Here is a 16,544-nt window from a genome sequence, read left to right on the forward strand (position 1 = left end):
CCGAGTGGGCCCTGTCATCACAGGTGTCCCTAGACTAGGGAGGCCGCGAGAGATTTCACTACAAGGAGGAAGTAGATGTGACAACAGAGGCTTAGGTGTGAGTGAGGCGAGGACTGCAAGCTACGTTCGGGAGGGAGAAGGGCCACAAACAGGTTGTTGCCTCGGGTCTCCCGAAGGACCGGCGCGGGCAGCACCTTGGCTTTGGCCCAATGACCCTGCCGTCAGACCTCTGGACCCCAGAACTCTAGGAGAAGAAACTGGGGTGGTTGTTTTTTGGGGATTTTTTGAGCGGCTACATTTGTCCTAATTTGTCACAGCAGCCAGAGGAAAGTGACCCCCTCTGCCACCACACCATCCCATAGCGTGGGGGGTCCACGGGGGTTTCCAGGGGCCGGGCCCAGAACCTGCCGCTCCGCACCCATGTCCGAGTGAAGCCGAGAGCCATCCTGTAGCGACACATGCCCGGTTGGTGCGGAAGAAGGGCATGGTGGGGAGGGGGGGGACTGTCACAGCTCCAGTCTCTGCCACACCCTCGGAGGCATTGGGCCTTCTTGGTGATGCAGATACCGGGTGCTTCCCCCTGCCCGGCTGCAGTGACCTTTCCAGTCTTCTTGTACAGACGGGGCGGGCGGTGGGGGGGTGGCTCAGGCCCAGCAGGCGCGTGGCCTTGGCCCCCCCTCGGCACTTTGCACTTCTCTTCGTTTCTGGTCCGCGGAGACGCTCAACTCAGTTTTGAGCGTGGCTGTACGTCTGTGCTTTGCAAACGTGTGTTGTGTCTGCAGTTGCCATGGAGCCAGCCGGTCCCTGCCTCCTCCTGCAGGACAGGAGCCGTGCGTCAGAGGGGGCAGCGGCCGCCTCTTTTCACCCGGGAGTCTCCCGGAGGCTCGCTCGGTTCTCCACCCGGCAGCCAGAGCCCTCGTTGGGCGTCACAAACGCCCATGCCGCCCTCCCGCCGCAAAATCTCCAGGAAGCCTGGGTTGTCCTCGTCGGAAAAGTGGAAGCAAGGACACCCGCCTTGCTGAGAGGACGTAGCAGCTTTGGGGGGGGGGGGGAGTGGGAGTGACTGCTCATGAGCTGGGTTTTGTTGGGGATGAGAACGTCCAGGGCGCCTGGGTGGCTCAGTCGGTTGGGCTCAGGTCATGATCTCGCAGTGGGTGGGTTCGAGCCCCGCGTCGGGCTCTGTGCTGACAGCTCGGAGCCTGGCGCCTGCTTCCGATTCTGTGTCCCCCTCTCTCTCTGCCCCTCCCGGGCTCGTGCTCTGTCTCTCAAAAATAAATGTTAAAAAAAAAATTAACAACAACAAAAAGCCAATGTCCCAAAATTCTCTTATGGTCACGGTCGTTATCAGCCTGTGACTATACTAAAAACTACGGGATTACAGCAACAACATATTGGGACTTCCTCAAGATAAAAAGCTTCTGCACAGCGAAAGGAAACAATCAACAAAACGAAAAGGCAGCCTACAGAAGATATTTGCAAATGACACATCTCAGAGAGAGTATCTAAAATGCATGAAAAACTTGTAAAACTCAACACCCCAAAAACAAACAACCCAGTTACAAAATGTGCGGAAGACTTGGCCAGACACTTCTCCAAAGAAGACAAAACAGATGGCCAACGGACACAGGAGAAGATGCTCAGCATCGCCCATTGTCAGGGAAAGACAAAGCAAAACCACAATGAGATGTCACCTCACACCTGTCACAGTGGCTAAACTCAACAACCCAAGAAACAGCAGGTGCGGGTGGGAATGCAAACCAACGCAGCCATCCTGGAAAACAGTGTGGAGGTTCCTCAAAGAGTTAAAAAAATAGAACTACCTGGGGCGCCTGGGTGGCTCGGTTGAGAGTCCGGCTTTGGCTCAGGTCATGATCTCGTGGTTCGTGAGTTCAGGCCCCACGTCGGGCTCTGTGCTGATGACTCGGAGTCTGGAGCCTACTTTGGATTCTGTCTCCCTCTCTCTCTGCCTTTCCCTGCTCACGCTCTGTCTCTTTCTCTCTGTCTCAAAAATAAATAAAAAAAGATAAAGCTACCCTACAGTCTAGCAATCACGTTAGTGGGAATTGACCCAAAAAGTACAAAAACACTGATTCAAAGGGATGCATGCATCCTTCTGTTTATTGCAGCGCTATATGCAACGGCCAAGATAGGGAAGCAGCCCAGGTGTCCATCGACGGATGAATGAATAAAGATGCGGTATATATACAGCGGAATATTATTCAGTCATCAGAAAGAATGAAATCCTGCCATGTCCAACAACGTGGATGGAACTAGAGCATATTATGCTAAGCGAAATAAGGCAAAGAAAGACAAATGCCATATGATTTCACTCATGTGGAATTTAAGAAACAAAGGAGCAAAGGGGGCGGAGAGAGAGGGAAAGCCAAGAAACAGGCGTTTAACTCTAGGGAACAAACTTGAGGGTTGATGGAGGGAGGTGGGTCAGAGATGGGCTAAACGGGTAGGGGGAGATTCCGGGGGGTACTTGTGATGAGCACTCGGTGTTCTCTGTAGGTGATGAATCGCTATATTGCACACCTGAAACTGATATTGCACTGAATGTTAATTCGAATCTGAATAAAAACTTAAAGAAACCAGTTGGACTTCAAAAAAACATTTTTTTTTTCAATGTTTTTATTTTATTTTCAAGACAGAGAGAGACAGAGCACGAGTGGGGATGGGGCAGAGAGAGAGACACAGAATCCGAAGCAGGCTCCGGGCTCCGAGCCGTCAGCACAGAGCCCGACGCGGGGCTCCAACTCGCGGGTTGTTAGACCATGACCTGAGCCGAAGTCGGAGGCTCAACCGACTGAGCCCCCCCAGGCGCCCCAAGAGAATTTAACTTCCTAAATGTCTCTTGTATCTACTCCCTTTTTTCCATCTTACCTGCCACCACCCGTTTGCCTAAACTGGCTGTACTAAGCTCCTTCCTGGCCCTCTTCCCATCCATTCCCCACACTGCAGCCAGAGGGATCTCATTACAATTCAAACTTTATGATGTCTCGTCTATGCTTAACTTTAAGGACTTCCCATTTATTTTAGAATCAAGATCAAGGTCCTTGTGTGCCCTGCCAGCCTCTGCATGACCTGGGTCCGTCTTCCCCCACTGTCCTGCTTCATCACCATGCTTCTGCGACACTGAACTTTCTTCAGTTCCTCTGCCTCAGGGCCTTTGCACACGCTGTTTTGTCTACCTGGAAAATTCTACCCTCCTTCCTTCTACTTGGCCTTCAGATCTTGGTACAAATGTTAATTGCTCAGAGACTCCTTCTCTGATCTCCTGGGTGAGTCCAGGTCCCAGCTTTTCTCCAAAACGATTTCACAACACCTTTGCCTTCTTTATCGCATTTATTCTGTTTCTTAGTTATGTATCTGCGTGATTACGCCTGACTTCCTTTCTAGGCTGAAGGACCCTGCGGCCAAGGTCCATGTTTAATCTGCCGAACTTCTCTTGATACATCTGTGGCCTTCTCTGGATGTACAGGAGGGTGGGTCGGTGGAAGATCAGGTGACCCAGTAAGGATGGGCGGCTGGATGGGCGAAGAAATGGTGCGTGGATGGACAGATCATAGCTGTCTGATGGATGGGTGGATGGATGAAGGGCGGACGGCTGGGTGAGTGGGTGAATGGAGGGTGGGTGGAGGGACGGATGGCCGGACGGGGAGGGCGGGGGATGATGAGTGTGCTCCTTGGCTGGCCTGGCGCACGTTCCTTCCACCCGGGCCGGGAGACCTGGAATCCTCACCCGATCACAGTCCGAGCGGGCGCCCCGCGGCACTTCCTCCTGGCCGCGGGCACTTCAGGCCTGTCGGGCGGCCCGCACCCGGGCGGAGCTCGCGTCGGCGCCGACGGAGGGCGCGGCCCGGGCCACGTGGGCGCGGGAGGCCGCTCCCGGCCGTGGGGTCCGCGGCGGTGGACCGCGGGGGCGCGGGGCGGGGCCTTGCCGGGACCCGGATGCGGCCCCGCCTCCCCGCCGCGGAACCGGAAGCGGAGCCGGGCGCCGGGAGCAGCGGGCGCGGCGGGGTCGGGACCGAGCGGGCCCGGACGGACCCCAGGCGGCGGTGAGCGAGCGCGGCCTCCTCCGGGTGGGGAGGGCGGAGAGCGGGGGGGGGGGGCGGCCGGCTTCTCTGCCTCGTCCCTCGGGCGCCGCCAGCCCCGGAACGGGAAGGAAGCGGCGGTCGCTGCGGTCTCGCCGCTCTTCCGCTCGCGGTTTCGGGCGCGGGGGGAGCTCGGGCGAGGCGTCCCCGGGCCGGGCGGGCGGCTGAGGTGTGGGGTCGGGGCTGCGGAGCGGACGGGGGGCGGGAGGGTGCGACGGGGGTGGGGGGGGCCTCGGCGCTGTAGGGGAGGGGGGAGGCCCGAGGGGGAGGGGCCGGGGGTCTGGGCGAGGTGGGGTGGGAGAGGGGCCCTGTGGGGGAGGAACGGGGTCGGCGGGGCGGGGTCCCAGAGGCGAGAATCCGGCGGGGAGCGGCCGGGGTCGCGGGGGCAGGGGAGGGGCGGATCCGAGGGGTCGGGGTCCTCCCGCAGCCCGCACCTTCCGCGAGGTTGTGCAATCAGGTCAGTGGGAGTGCGGCGACGTGCGCCCCTGCGGCAAGTTGCGAGGCTCTAAATTTGGGGCGGCCCCTCCTCTGGGTATGTTGGAAGTCACCGGAAAGGTGCTTTGGGGCTTTCTGCGTGTTCTGTTTCCATCGCTTGCACGTTACGGGCGCGCGATCCCCCCGCTGGAGGGGCGGGGGGGGGGGTGGAGAGGGGACCGGGCTTCCTCGGGCTGGAATCCGTGGCCTTGTGGGGCCTCTCGGGGAGGAATGCCATTTTCCGCTGAGCGCAGTTCTGGAGGCCTCCCCTCCCCGGCCCGCCCTGCGGGCGCCGCGCTCCTTCAGGGATTAACCCCCTGGGTTCTGGCCGCGGGGTTCCGCCCAGCAGGCCCGGCCAGCCCGGGGCTGTCGGGCAGGCCCCCTCCTGTCCTGCCCCCTCTGACCGCCTGGTGAGTCACTGCCCCGGTGTCTCTCTGGCTCTCTCGGAAGAGCAGTCCCAGATCCCGAAGGAGCGGGAAGCGTCCTGAAGGTCACTTCCGGACCCAGGAATAAAGGGGGAGGGGGATGCCGACTCCGGTGTGACCCTAGGTCTCCCAGTCACTACAGCCTTTGCCTTCCAGTGGAAGCATTTGGATGGGCTCATCTTTAGAACGCTTTTAATTAAGTGCGTGCGTTTGGTGATTCAGACTTTGGTGGGTGCCGTGCAGCACAGGTAAGGTGCTCAGAAAGGGCGTGGTTGAGTGCGCGAGTCTTCCGGGCCCTGCCCTGCGTTGCGCTGTGCCAGCCACGGGTGGACTGGGTCACAGTCCCTGGCCTTCACCTTGTGGGCGTGCACGGGGGCGCTCTGAGCAGAGGAGGGCACACAGGCCCAGACCCCTCCCCCCCCCCCCAGGGCGTTCCTCCGGCGGGGCGCGGGCGTCCGAGACCCCTGTGTTGGCTGCTCAGATGTCTTCTCGCTCTCTGCCCCTCTGCCCCAGCGAAGGTAGCGGGGTTGCTGGAAAGTGAATTCTGTCCCATCATCTGAAACTTTGTCCTGTAGAGTTTCCCACTCTGTGTGGCAGCGCGAGCTGAGTTCATGCTGGTGTGGTGTTGGTGGGCACGTGTGCGTTTGCAAGGAAGGTCTGTTCGTGGTGAACAGCGAACAGTGTTTCTAGGTGACCGTTTCATTGAGATACAATTCACATACCGTGTGGTTCACTCATTTAAAGGGTTCGATTAAGGGGCGACCGGGTGGCCCAGTCGGTTGGGTGTCCGACTTCGGCTCAGGTCGTGATCTCCCGGTTGAGGAGTTCGAGTCCCGCGTCGGGCTTTGTGCTGACGGCTCGGAGCCTGGAGCCTGGAGCCTGCTTCGGATTCTGTGTCTCCCTCTCTCTCTGCCCCTCCCCTGCTCGTGCTCTGTCTCTCTCTGTCTCAAACAGGCAATAAACAGTAAAAAAAAGTTTTTTTAAGGGTTCCATTAAATAGTTTTCTAGTCTAGTCACAGAGTTGAGCAGCCATCGGTCGCCACGATGAGTTTTAGGGTAATTCTGGCACCTCACGAAGAATCCCTGTTACCCTCCCTCCAGGGCCAGCAGCCACCCGTCTACTTTTCGTCTCCATAGACTTGGTAGCTCTGGACATTGCACGTACACGGGACTGTGTAATACACGGTCTCTCGCCGTCTGGCTGCTTTGCTTCGTGTGTGTTCACGTCATCGTGTCGTGGGGCATCCGGCCTTCACTCCCGTTTCTTGCCAGATCCTGTTCCCTCCTACGAGTGGCTCACGTGGGCCGGTTACGTAACTCGGGCGTTGGCATCGTGTTTGCTTTGGGGCTGTCGTGAAGGATACCGTGCGCGTTCCGTGCAGGCTGGTGTGCGGACGGAAGTTGTCGTTTCTCTCGCGTCCGTCTCCGGGGGTTGGAACCCCTGGGTCACTTGGTGACTGTGTTTAAGCTTTTGAGGACCTGCCACAGGGTGCCTCGCTTTGCATTCCCACCCGTGGGGTGAGGCGGTTCCGATTTCTTCACACCCCCCTCGAAGTTGTCATTGGCTGTGTCTTTGGTTTCAGCCATCCTGGAATGAGAGGCTCGGTATCTGCTGTGTCTCGAGTTGCGCTTCCTTGACGGTTCACCATCCCGGGTATCTTTTGTGAGCTTAGTAGCTAGTAGCTTATGTGAGTAGCTCTCATATCTCTGGGGAGACGTCTGTTCAGGTCCTTCCCCGTTTGGCAGTGTGGTTAAGCGTCCTTTATATTAATGCAGTTGCAGGAATTCCTGACTCGTTTTGGACATGGGACTAGGGAACAGTTTCCCCTGTTCTGTGAATTGTCCTCACGCTCTTGATGGCGGCTTCTGAAGCACAGAGTTTCACATTTCGTCTTCTTCGTGCTAAGAACTGTTGCCAAATTGCAGGTTATGAAAATCTATTCCTGTGTTTCCTTGTAAGAGCTTAATAGTTTACGCTTACATTTTAGATCTTTGACCGGTTTTCGTGTACGGTGTGAGGTAGGGGGCCAAAGGCATTATGTTTGGGTGCAAAAAAATATGCAGGCTTTTACATTTTTAGTTATCCTTGCGATGTTTTTTTAAAAAATTGTTTTTAATTTGGAATTTGGAGGGGGTACTAATTTGTTGTAGATGCGAGGCTGTCACTAGCTCTTGTGTGGATGTTTCTAGATGTTTGCTGATGACGGTAACAACTTCGGTACCTGGCGTGTGCAGAGCAGCCTGCAGAAGTTAGGGTGTCCAGAGGGGACTGAGGAGAAGGCGGGCGTGAATCGTAGGGTCAGGAACTCAGTAGGAAATGGAGCATGAGGAAGGCTGGCAGAGCACCGCCGCTGTGGCTCCTGGTCTGTGACGGAGCTGCTCGGGACTGGCTCGTTTCTAGGGAACGAGGGGACTTTCTTCCTCTGCTCCGTAATGTCCAACCGTGCGGTGCCTGTCGAGGCTGCCGTATCGTTTTCGGGAGTCGGTGGGGAGTCGGTGGCTTGACAAATTGGAGCCTCGATCTCTGTGCAGTAACCGTAACCGTTCATTAGAAGTGCAGCCGGCTTCTCCCTTGCTCCCCGAGTCACCCCGCTTCTCATCCAGACAGCAGTCCCCGTGCTGTGTGTCTCCCGGCCGGCCTCCGGCCGCATCACGGTCCCTTTCAGAGAGGTTTCCTTAGCTTATTTATTTGTTAATGTTTGTTTATTTTTGAGAGAGGGAGACAGGGTGTGAGCCGGGGAGGGGCAGAGAGAGAGGGAGACGCAGAATCCGAAGCAGGCTCCAGGCTCCGGGCTGTCAGCACACAGCCCCACGTGGGGCTGGAACCCACGAACCTTGAGATCATGACCTGAGCCCAAGTCGGATGCTTAAACGGACTGAGCCACCCAGGTGGCCCTCGTGTGTGTGTGTGTGTGCGTGTGTGTGTGTGTGTGTGTGTGTGTGTTTTAACTCACGGTAATAGATTTTATTACTTTTAACAATGTCGTTTTTTTTTTTTAATTTTTTTTTAACGTTTATTTATTTTTGGGACAGAGAGAGACAGAGCATGAACGGGGGAGGGGCAGAGAGAGAGGGAGACACAGAATCGGAGGCAGGCTCCAGGCTCTGAGCCATCAGCCCAGAGCCCGACGCGGGGCTCGAACTCACGGACCGTGAGATCGTGACCTGAGCTGAAGTCGGGTGCTCAAGCGACTGAGCCACCCAGGCGCCCCAGCAATGTCGTTGTTTAGAAGGCCGACAGAAGATGTATGCTGGCAGGTTGCAGCAATAATTTCTGTTTGCACGAAGGGAAAACTTTATGCAGCTATAAATCTTTGGAGACTTGTTGTTTTCTGTATTTTCTCAATGTGTCCGGAGACTGGTTGAGCTTTTTGGTTAGTAGAGTGCGCTCCCTCCCTCCCTCCTCTCAGATTTCTTCCCAAAGCCGTGTGACGTGCGGGAGGAGGCCACGGATTCCTGAGAGGCTCTGCACGCGTGACGACTTGCCCAGAGAGCCTGGTGGCAGACGTCCTCCTGAGCTTTTTCTTCTTCATCGTGTTGCAGACGGAATCGCTCCAGATGCCTGGGATTTCCTCATCGGATCACCGCGTTTCAGACAGGGACCTGTGAGCAGCCTTTCACCTTGGGGCGGGAAGAAAGGTCTGTGCCTTGTCGCCATTGTGTCCTCTCCCCTGGGGCCACCGGGGTGAGTCCCTGAGCCGGGAAGGGGAGGGGATTCCCTTTGGGTCTGTCGGGACAGTAATTTGCTGGGAGGATATTTTGTCGTTTACATAAAAATTAAAGTCAGGAGGGCGCCTGGCTGGCTCTGTTGGAACAGCACGTGACTCTTGACCTTGGGGTCACCGCGTCGTGAGTTCGAGCCCCATGCTGGGTGTAGAGATTACTTGCTAATAAACGAGTCAATGACATTTAAGAAGTCACGCCCAGTTTCCAGTGTGGCCCGTGGTTTCCAAAGAGAGCTCGAGCTGGGGAGCAGGAAGCAGGTGGACGGTGGGTGCGGCTCCCAGGCAGGATGTGAGGAGGCAGGCACAGGTGCTCTCTCTGCCCTCTGATGAAGCTGGCTTCCAGAAGGAGCAGGGAAGGTGGGGCCCGGCCGTGTTTTCCTGATGAGTCTAGAACAACGGGCAGAGATCTCTTTCGCCTTCACCTTCTGGGGAGAGTTGGCCTCACCGGCCCTCCCCAGAGACCCTGTCCTTTCATGTGACTGTCTCCTCTGGCCCGAACCACAGGCAGCTGAAGTCCTGCAGTTGGGTGGCCTCTTTCCAGCTCGGGGCCACGGGGCACACTTGACTGGAGACCAAGAGACCGGGGGCAAATCTCGCGACTTTCGGTCATCCATTCTTTCCTTTGTGAATGGGCGCCCCGGTCTGGTTTGCCCCTCCCGGGCTGAGAGTTGAGTCTGTTTGCTGTCTAAAATCGTGTCAACAGGGGCACCTGGGTGGCGCAGTCGGTTAAGCATCCGACTTCGGCTCGGGTCATGATCTCACGGTTCGTGGGTTCGAGCCCCGCGTCGGGCTCTGTGCCGATGGCTCGGAGCCTGGTGCCTGCTTCGGATTCTGTGTCTCCCTCTCTCTGCCCCTCCCCCTCTCGCACTGTGTCTGTCTCTGTCTCACAAAAACAAATAAACGTTAAAAAAAATTTTTTTTTTTTACATCGTGTCAACAGCAGATTACATCTGGGAAGTTGTTGCCGGGCTTTGCGACACCTAGACAGAAGGGAGCGAGGCTTGAGGTGGCCTTGAGGGGACAGTGTGGATCCTGCCTTACCCGCTAGCAAACTGTTGCCTGTTCAGGGGACAGTGACAGGAGTCGCATCCGGGGACGTGAGAGCTGTGGCCCGATTTGCCCCTCGCTGCCACCCGGATTTGGACTTGAGATCCAGTAGAGCTGGAGGGGGCGGGTCCAGACGGGCTTTTGTTGTGGCTGAATTCAAGCCACAGGAGCACCCGTGTGGCACCCCACAAAGCGCCCACTGGGTGTCCCCGGTTCAGACACGTGGCTGGAACTCCTGGGTGATCAACTTAAAACCTTGTTTCAGTTGCTTCCTGGCCGAGGTGAAATTTTACCAGTACTTGTGTGGAAAACGAGCCCGTTCTCACTCATGGGTTTCTCTTGAAATCCTTAGAAGTTCGATTTTCCCTTCGCAGTCAGGAAAAGTCTTGCCTCGTTCAGGTGTGAGGCCGCTGTCCCTGGTCTCTGTGCCAGATGGCCCCTTCCGGCGCTGACGTGCTGGAGGAGGAGGGGACAGCCCATGAGAGAGAGAGAGAGAGAGAGCGAGCGCGAGCGAGAACGGGGGAGGGGCGGAGAAAGAGGGAGACAGGATCCGAAGCGGGTTCTGTGCCGACAGCACAGAGCCCGACGTGGGGCTAGAACTCATGAACGGCAAGATTGTGACCTGAGCCAAAGTTGGATGCTTAACAGACTGAGCCCAACCGCCCCAGGTGCCCCTGGAGGGATGTGTTTTTTTTTTTTTTTTTTTTTTTATTAATTTTTAACATTTATTTATTGAGAGACAGAGACAGAGCGTGAGCAGGGGAGGGGCAGAGAGAGAGGGAGACTCAGAATCCGAAGCGGGCTCCGGGCTCCGAGCTGTCGGCACAGAGCCCGACGCGGGGCTCGAACCCACGAACCTCGAGATCATGACCCGAGCCGAAGTCAGACGCTTGACCGACGGAGCCACCCAGGCGCCCCTGGAGGGATGTATTCTTCATGGATGATGTCAATGCACGCGTGACTTTCTTATTTTCCAGAACACTTTCCCACTTGAGTTGAAGCTGGAATGTTTCTGATGGGTCTTAGATGCCACTTGAGAGCGGTGTTAGAAATGCCACACGATGTTTCTTTTGTGTCTGGTGTCATTCCCGCACGGGGTTGTGGGTGGGCATTTGGTGGCCCGGCCGCCCAGCCCCCCGAGCTCCGAGCTGTCATGCAGTGGCCAGAGAGCTTGTCGGCTGGCCTCTGAGAGCCGTTCTCCCAGGCCTCCCTGACCCCGGGCCCTGCTCTTTCAGATGTGGAAAGCTTCGGCGGGCCACGCCGTGACCATCCCCCAGGACGACGGGGGCGCCGATGACTGGGAGACCGACCCCGATTTTGTGGTATGAGTCACCAGCCTACCTCTGTGTCACTTTTCCCAGCAGTGATTTTCTTCCTGTTTCCGTTCGGGTTGTCTGTGTGTCTTACAGGCCCGCGTGGGCCTCACTCCTCACTGACTTCTCTTTCCAGAACGACGTGAGTGAGAAGGAGCAGAGATGGGGGGCCAAGACCGTGCAAGGGTCTGGGCACCAGGAGCACATCAAGTAAGAGACTCTTAATGTTGGTGTGAAATCGGCCTTTTGAAGGGCGGAGATGCAGACCGGGGGGCGGGGCGGGGGGGGGCGCACAGCTTCTCTGTGAACGCACGCTGGCACGGCTCAGCCTGTCTCATGAGCTGAGGTTCCCACGAGACGCGATTCCGTGCTTGTCTCCGTGTGTTTGCACGTATTCGTGGTCGCTGAGAAGCTCCCGTCACAAACGGTTCTTGTACTGACGATTCTAGCATCTCTAAGGGACGCGGTCTCCCACGCGGTCTGCAGGTGGGGGGTTCCTGCCCCACACGGTGGGTTCGGATACCTTACACCTTAACCCCCCCCCCCCACCTCGACTCTAATTTTCCTGCTTTGTCACTGCCCGTGGGGTACCGGGGAGCTGGATTCTGAGCATCGTGTTCTCCCAAAAGGCCCCAAGTAGAGCTGAGGGATTGTCCCGCGGGAGAGTGGGCCCTGCTCCTTCCGGTGGTGTTTCCTTGTCAGGAAGTGTAGGCAAAAGCCTTGAAACTGTGCTCAGACTTCCATTTAGGCCGCACCGCCTTCCGCTTGTACCCTCCCGTCCCTGCCGTGAAGGGCCGTCCCTGTGATCTGTCCGGGTCGCCTGCGGGGTTTGTCTTCCTTGGCCCCGTATCTTTCGGGAAAATGAAGCTGTTCTTGGCTGAGGCAGAGCCAGGAAATCATCCCCCAAAGAGGGTGAAGTCTGTAGCGTGGGTATTTTAGACCCAAGTGTTGGTTCCTCCCTGACTTGCCGAGCCCACACCTTCCACAGAAGCCACGTGAGGACGTTGAGGCCCTGGGAGCCGACTCCCGAGCTGGTGAAGTCACCGTTGCTCCCTCGTTGTTTCTGTTCCCGTGGCTTCGAAACGTGCTGGATGTCGCGTGAGCCCCTGGGACGGTCGTGGGCGCCCTGTGGCCCTTCCGGGTGTTGGAACAGTATCTCCCCCCGCCCTGCCGAGCGCTCTGGGGTTGTCCAGATGTGTGGACACGGTGACCCCTGGACAGCCCTGTGGGGTGGCCTTTGTGCCACTTTATGGTGCCCTGATGGTGGCAGCTCTAGAAGCTCCTTGACCTGCCACGTGTTGGCCACATCTTGTGATCTGCTTCGCCGTCCCCGGTGTTAAAAGTAGAAAGTGGCTTTAGATGACAAATTCTGAAAGTCTCTCGTGTCACCTTGGAACAGGTAAAAGCAGTAACACCTCAAGTAGAGACGTGGCCTCCACGTTGCGTCTCACGGTCTTTGAGCAGCGTCCTCAGGGTCTCTGGGATACGGGACCGTTGGCTTGGTTTCCGCTTGTGCCGTGAGGCGATGCCGGCAAAAGGGCTTCTCCTGATGCCGCTACCTGAGGAAAGAGAGCCTCTTCTCCATAAGAAATCAGAGAAAAACTCACGTTTTGGCGCGGCCACTCTTGGATTTGGGATGACTCACTGGCCCAGCGCAGATTAGTTCCTTTTTCCCTGTAAGCGTCGCTCTGAGCTCTGCTGACCAGATGGGCCGGCTGGCGGAGGAAGGGAGCCCGGAGCCCGGCGAAGGCAGGGACTGGGGGCGTGGAGGAAAGGGGCCGCGCGGTCCCGCCGCCCGCCCTCTCAGTTGTGGCTGTGTCTCCCCTCCCCTCCCAGCATACACAAGTTGAGAGAGAATGTTTTTCAAGAACACCAGAGCCTGAAGGAGAAGGAGCTTGAAACGGGACCAAAAGCCTCTCACGGTTACGGCGGGAAGTTCGGCGTGGAGCAGGACCGCATGGACAAGGTAGGCGACGGCATCGCGTGCCGGTCCTCGGCGGGGACGGGCCTGGCGAGGTAGGGGCCCGGACCTCTTGGCTAAAAGCCTTGCGTCAGCGCGGTGAAGGTGAGATGCCCTCTGTGGACCGACCTTCCTCACGAGGGCTCCTGTGTCTTAGCAGCTCTTTTGGGATGCGCACGGTTGCCGGGGTGTGGGCGATGTGGCGGCTGGCCTGGGTCGGGGGGAGGGGCTCTGGGACGAGGACGGCAGCCCAGGGGCATCTTGAGCGTGGGTGTCGGCGTCCCTGCTGCCCGCGGCTCACCACAAGCCTCACCTGAGCCGGTCTGCGGACCGGAACCAGACCGGGGGGGGGGGGGGGCCTCTCGTTCACGGCGCGGGCGAGCCTTCAGCCAGCGGGTGCCTTGCTGTCCTCCAGGCATCGGTGACGTTCACGGAGGAGTCTGGCCTGGCCCTCTGTGTAGAGTCACTGCCCGTGAGGCCGGGAGAGAGCACTCCCTGAGGGCAGCGGGCGAGCCTTCTCTGCCACCCGCCTACACGGCGTCATCATGGTCGACTGAACGCATCAGCCTCGGCTGGCACTTTGCGTCCTCTGTCCTGAGAGACCGGGAGCAGATCAGCTCTGCTCGCCACCCCCCTGCGAGAGGATACGGAGTAGGGGTGGTGGGTCACGTGTTTCCCAAGTGAGGTTCCTGCGTACGGTCTGCAGACCTGCCTGTAGACGTGAATTTCCCGGGTTGACCAGCGTGACGTTGTCCTGACCCTTCAGCCGTCTGCCTCTGTTCTGCGTACAAGGGAAAGCGTCAGCTGATCCGGAACTTCTGTAATCCGAGACCTGCCCGGATCGGAGTCCGTGTCTGGGCCGAGCACGGAATGGCACCGCTGTGTCCCCGCGTGCCACACTGCGGGTGTTAGCGCAGAGCAGATGCATGGGGGGCCCGTGGACCCCCCACGCCAGGTCCTGGATTTGCCTAAGCCGGGGTTGGACCAAGAGTGAGCTGCAGGAAACAGACGGGGACGTCTCCTGGTGTGACTGTCATTCCCGGAGGTGTCTAGACAGGCAGGGTGGGGAGTGGATTAATCTTCGGGTTCTAAAGAAGAAGCCTGGTGGCCTTTTGCAGTACAAACAGACGAACCCTCCCCCCCGGCCCCTGGCCCCACGTGCTTAGGACAGGAGAGAAACAGGCAGAAGCCTTCCCTACCCCAGACAAAGCCTGTGCCCGTGGTGTTGTGGGGAGTTAAAGCAGAGAGAAATTCGTGGTCTGTCTGGGTCCCCAGGTCTGGGTTGGAATAGCTACACGTTGGGGCAAATGATGAAGCTATCAGATGGCAGTGATAACACGGCTGTCACTTCCGGCTTCTCTGCCGCTCTTGTCCTCCCAACGCCTTGGGCTCCGGCCTTTCTAGTCGCCGAAGCTTCCCCGGGGAGCCCTCCTTCCCGCCAGCCTGCCTGCAGCTGCCTTTCCCCCGTGCCTTCTCCCTGTGGGCCTCCGCTCCCTCTGGACGTCGCCGCCTTTCCGTGGACGCTCTCCGGGGCTGGGACCTGTCCTGCTCACCTCATGCCTGGCCTGGCACCGGGCAGGCTCAGCGGTGTCTCACGAGTGACAGTGACGGTGCCCAGACGGCTCAGGGAAATGCTCGGGTGTCTACAGCTGGTGTAGTTGGGGGGGGGGGGGCTCCCCTTAGGGATGAATGCGGTGGGGGTGCTCCCATGGGCTCGCAGACCCTCCCTCCGTGCCTCACTGCACCCGTAGGCAAGGTTAGCTTGCAGCTCCCGGGGTCACGATTGGACCAACCTGTTGTCAGAAATGAGCGCGACTCCGTGGACGCCTGGGTGGCTCGTCGCTGAAGTCCCGGCTCCTGGTTTCAGCTCAGGTCACGATCTCGCGGTTTGTGCGTTTGAGCCCCGCGTCGGGCTCTCTGCTGACAGCGCAGAGCCTGCTAGGGATTCTCTCTCTCCCCGTCTCTCTGCCCCTCCCCCACTCGTGCTACATCCGTCTCAAAATAAGTAAAGAAGCTTAAAAAAAAAATGAGACTCCAAAGACTCATAACTCGAGTTATCCGTAACTTGTCCGCTCTGAGTTGGAAAGAGCCCAGAGATCTCTGGCTTAAGATTTGAGGAGAACGTGACAGAGACTCGGAGAACAAAACCCCGCTCCGGCAGGCACGTGTTTGCACGAGGAGTGTGGTCTGGCAGGCGTGGCAGCCGCTGGGCCCCGGTCCCCTGGGGGGGGCTTTGTCAGCACTTTTGAGTGGGAGCCTGGAGGCCCTGGGAGGTCGGTGTGCCTCTGGTCTCCAGGCAGGACGGACATCAGAGTGGAGCCGGGGAGGGGAGAGCGCGGCCCGGCTCTGAGGCCTCGAGTAAAGCTCGGCCGCTCTCTCCCCTGCGCCGTGCTGAGACGGCCCCCCGAGTTCCGCCTCGCCCTGGCTCCTCCTGACCCAGGCGTCCTGTGCAGCCCCGGGGAGACCAGGCGGAGGGCTGTCCGCGCCACGTCCCAGGCGGTGAGACCGTCGGCCGTAAGAAGGAAGGTTCAGATGCCGACACTCGGTCAGGCGTCCGGGCCGTCCACGCTGGGGACAGAGCCTGGTGCCGGGAGGCCGGGCGGGGTCGGGGGCCGCCCGGGAGCTTGGTCGTCAGTCTTTTCAGCTTCGCGGGCTGTGGGCATCTGGCATTTACCGAACTTGGTGGTCGGATCCCAGAAGCGGCCTCATATGTAAATGCACGGTGGGGGCTGCGTTCCAGAAGCTTTGTTTACCAACAGCTGTAGCGCCCGCTGTGGCGCCGAGGCCCCGGGTGGCTGACCCTGCGGAGGCCGGGGTGGCGGGACGCCCCGACTTTACCGTGTGGGGGACCCCGTGGGTGGACGGGGTGGGTGTCGCGATCGTGATGGCTCTGTAGAGTGGCCGAGCGCGTGTTGCCCCCGAGAGCGCGAGTCTGTGTCTCCGTCTGTCGGCGGGTATCTCTGGTCCTCTTTCTTACACCACGCGGCAGGCGGGTGCCTCGCTTCAGCAGAGCGAGCGACTGTATCGCTATCTGGGGGTGCCGGGTGTCAGGCTGGGCTCTGCATGGGACCGGCCTCGTGGCCCCTTCCCCACGCCCGTCACATCAGAAGCCCCCACCCGGCAGGGTCTCGGGTGGCTTCGGGGATCCCCCCTCTGCCGGCTTGCGCACCGGGCGTGTTTCGGGGAGGAGCCCTGGCGTGGACCGCACGTGGGGGCCTGTTCCCTGTGGGCCGTGCTGCGGGGCTGTCTGACACGGACACCTTCTCTCTGTGACCTGTTTCAGTCAGCCGTCGGCCACGAGTATCAGTCGAAGCTCTCCAAGCACTGCTCCCAGGTCGACTCCGTCCGGGGCTTTGGAGGCAAGTTTGGTGTCCAGGTGGACAGAGTTGACCAGGTGAGTGAGGCGTCGGGGGCACCAGAGCACGGGTGATGGGGCCCCTCCCTCCAGACCGGGGGGGGGCGTCCTCTGGGCCGCTCGAGATGGCGCCTTGACGCAGGACTGT

General features: G+C 58.8%; 1 protein-coding gene across 5 annotated transcripts in view; it reads left to right on the forward strand.

Moving 5' to 3' along the window:
* Positions 1-3,945: 3,945 nt before the first annotated feature.
* CTTN (cortactin) overlaps positions 3,946-16,544 on the forward strand; it is a 30,605-nt gene continuing 18,006 nt past the window's right edge. For 2 of the 5 annotated variants that reach the window (XM_045486251.1, XM_045486247.1), the window contains exons 1-6: positions 3,946-4,061; positions 8,540-8,681; positions 11,004-11,090; positions 11,218-11,291; positions 12,918-13,047; positions 16,325-16,435. In XM_045486251.1, the coding sequence (XP_045342207.1) occupies positions 3,955-4,061; positions 8,540-8,681; positions 11,004-11,090; positions 11,218-11,291; positions 12,918-13,047; positions 16,325-16,435 (651 nt within the window). In that variant the 5' untranslated portion in view covers positions 3,946-3,954. Of the gene's footprint in view, positions 4,062-4,091; positions 4,267-5,157; positions 5,245-8,539; positions 8,682-11,003; positions 11,091-11,217; positions 11,292-12,917; positions 13,048-16,324; positions 16,436-16,544 lie in introns of those variants that run through there. The other 3 variants (XM_045486249.1, XM_045486248.1, XM_045486250.1) reach the window with 3 other exon arrangements.

Source organism: Leopardus geoffroyi, chromosome D1 (genome assembly GCF_018350155.1).
Source record: "Leopardus geoffroyi isolate Oge1 chromosome D1, O.geoffroyi_Oge1_pat1.0, whole genome shotgun sequence".
NCBI lineage: Eukaryota > Metazoa > Chordata > Mammalia > Carnivora > Felidae > Leopardus > Leopardus geoffroyi.